Source organism: Apaloderma vittatum, unplaced genomic scaffold (genome assembly GCF_000703405.1).
Source record: "Apaloderma vittatum isolate BGI_N311 unplaced genomic scaffold, ASM70340v1 scaffold29437, whole genome shotgun sequence".
Taxonomy (NCBI): Eukaryota; Metazoa; Chordata; class Aves; order Trogoniformes; family Trogonidae; genus Apaloderma; species Apaloderma vittatum.
In genome coordinates, this window is record NW_009725013.1 from 1 (window position 1) to 454 (window position 454).

At 65.6% G+C, this 454-nt stretch overlaps 1 protein-coding gene across 1 annotated transcript in view; it reads left to right on the plus strand.

Annotated features, from left to right (window-relative positions):
* Positions 1-9: 9 nt before the first annotated feature.
* The window catches only part of GALK1 (galactokinase 1), a gene marked incomplete at its 5' end in the record, with an annotated part of 3637 nt that continues 3192 nt past the window's right edge, over positions 10-454 (plus strand). Inside the window, 2 exon segments of the mRNA XM_009872756.1 lie at positions 10-70; positions 371-440. Of these exon segments, the coding sequence (XP_009871058.1) occupies positions 10-70; positions 371-440 (131 nt within the window).

Below are 454 nucleotides of genomic sequence, written 5' to 3' on the forward strand. Positions count from 1 at the left end.
GCCTTCCAGTTGGGCCCGGGGCAGCCTCGCTGGGCCAACTACATCAAGGGTGTCATCCAGCACTACCGGGGTAAGGCCCAGGCTGACGGGTGGGTTAGAGCCCTCCTCAAGTGGGGCCGGTGCTCGGTGCCTGCCTTTTGGTGTTCTCCAGGGGCTCTTCAGGTGCTGCTGCCAGGACCAGGCACCAGCAGAGGTGCTTTCAGCTCCAAAGACCCTGTGCTTGGTGGGGGGATGCCTGGGTCACACTCTGCCGTGGGTCACCTTGTGTAGACAGGGATTCCTCGCCGTCTGTTGCGCATGAGCTGTGGGGCAGGACAGCCCCCAGCTCTGCTGGGGCTCTTGGCCCTCGTGGTCCTTTTTCTTCCTGCAGGTGGGCTGGTGCCAGGCTTCAGTGCGGTGGTTGCCAGTGACATCCCCATCGGCGGGGGGGGGGGTGGCCTGCGGGGGCCCGTGG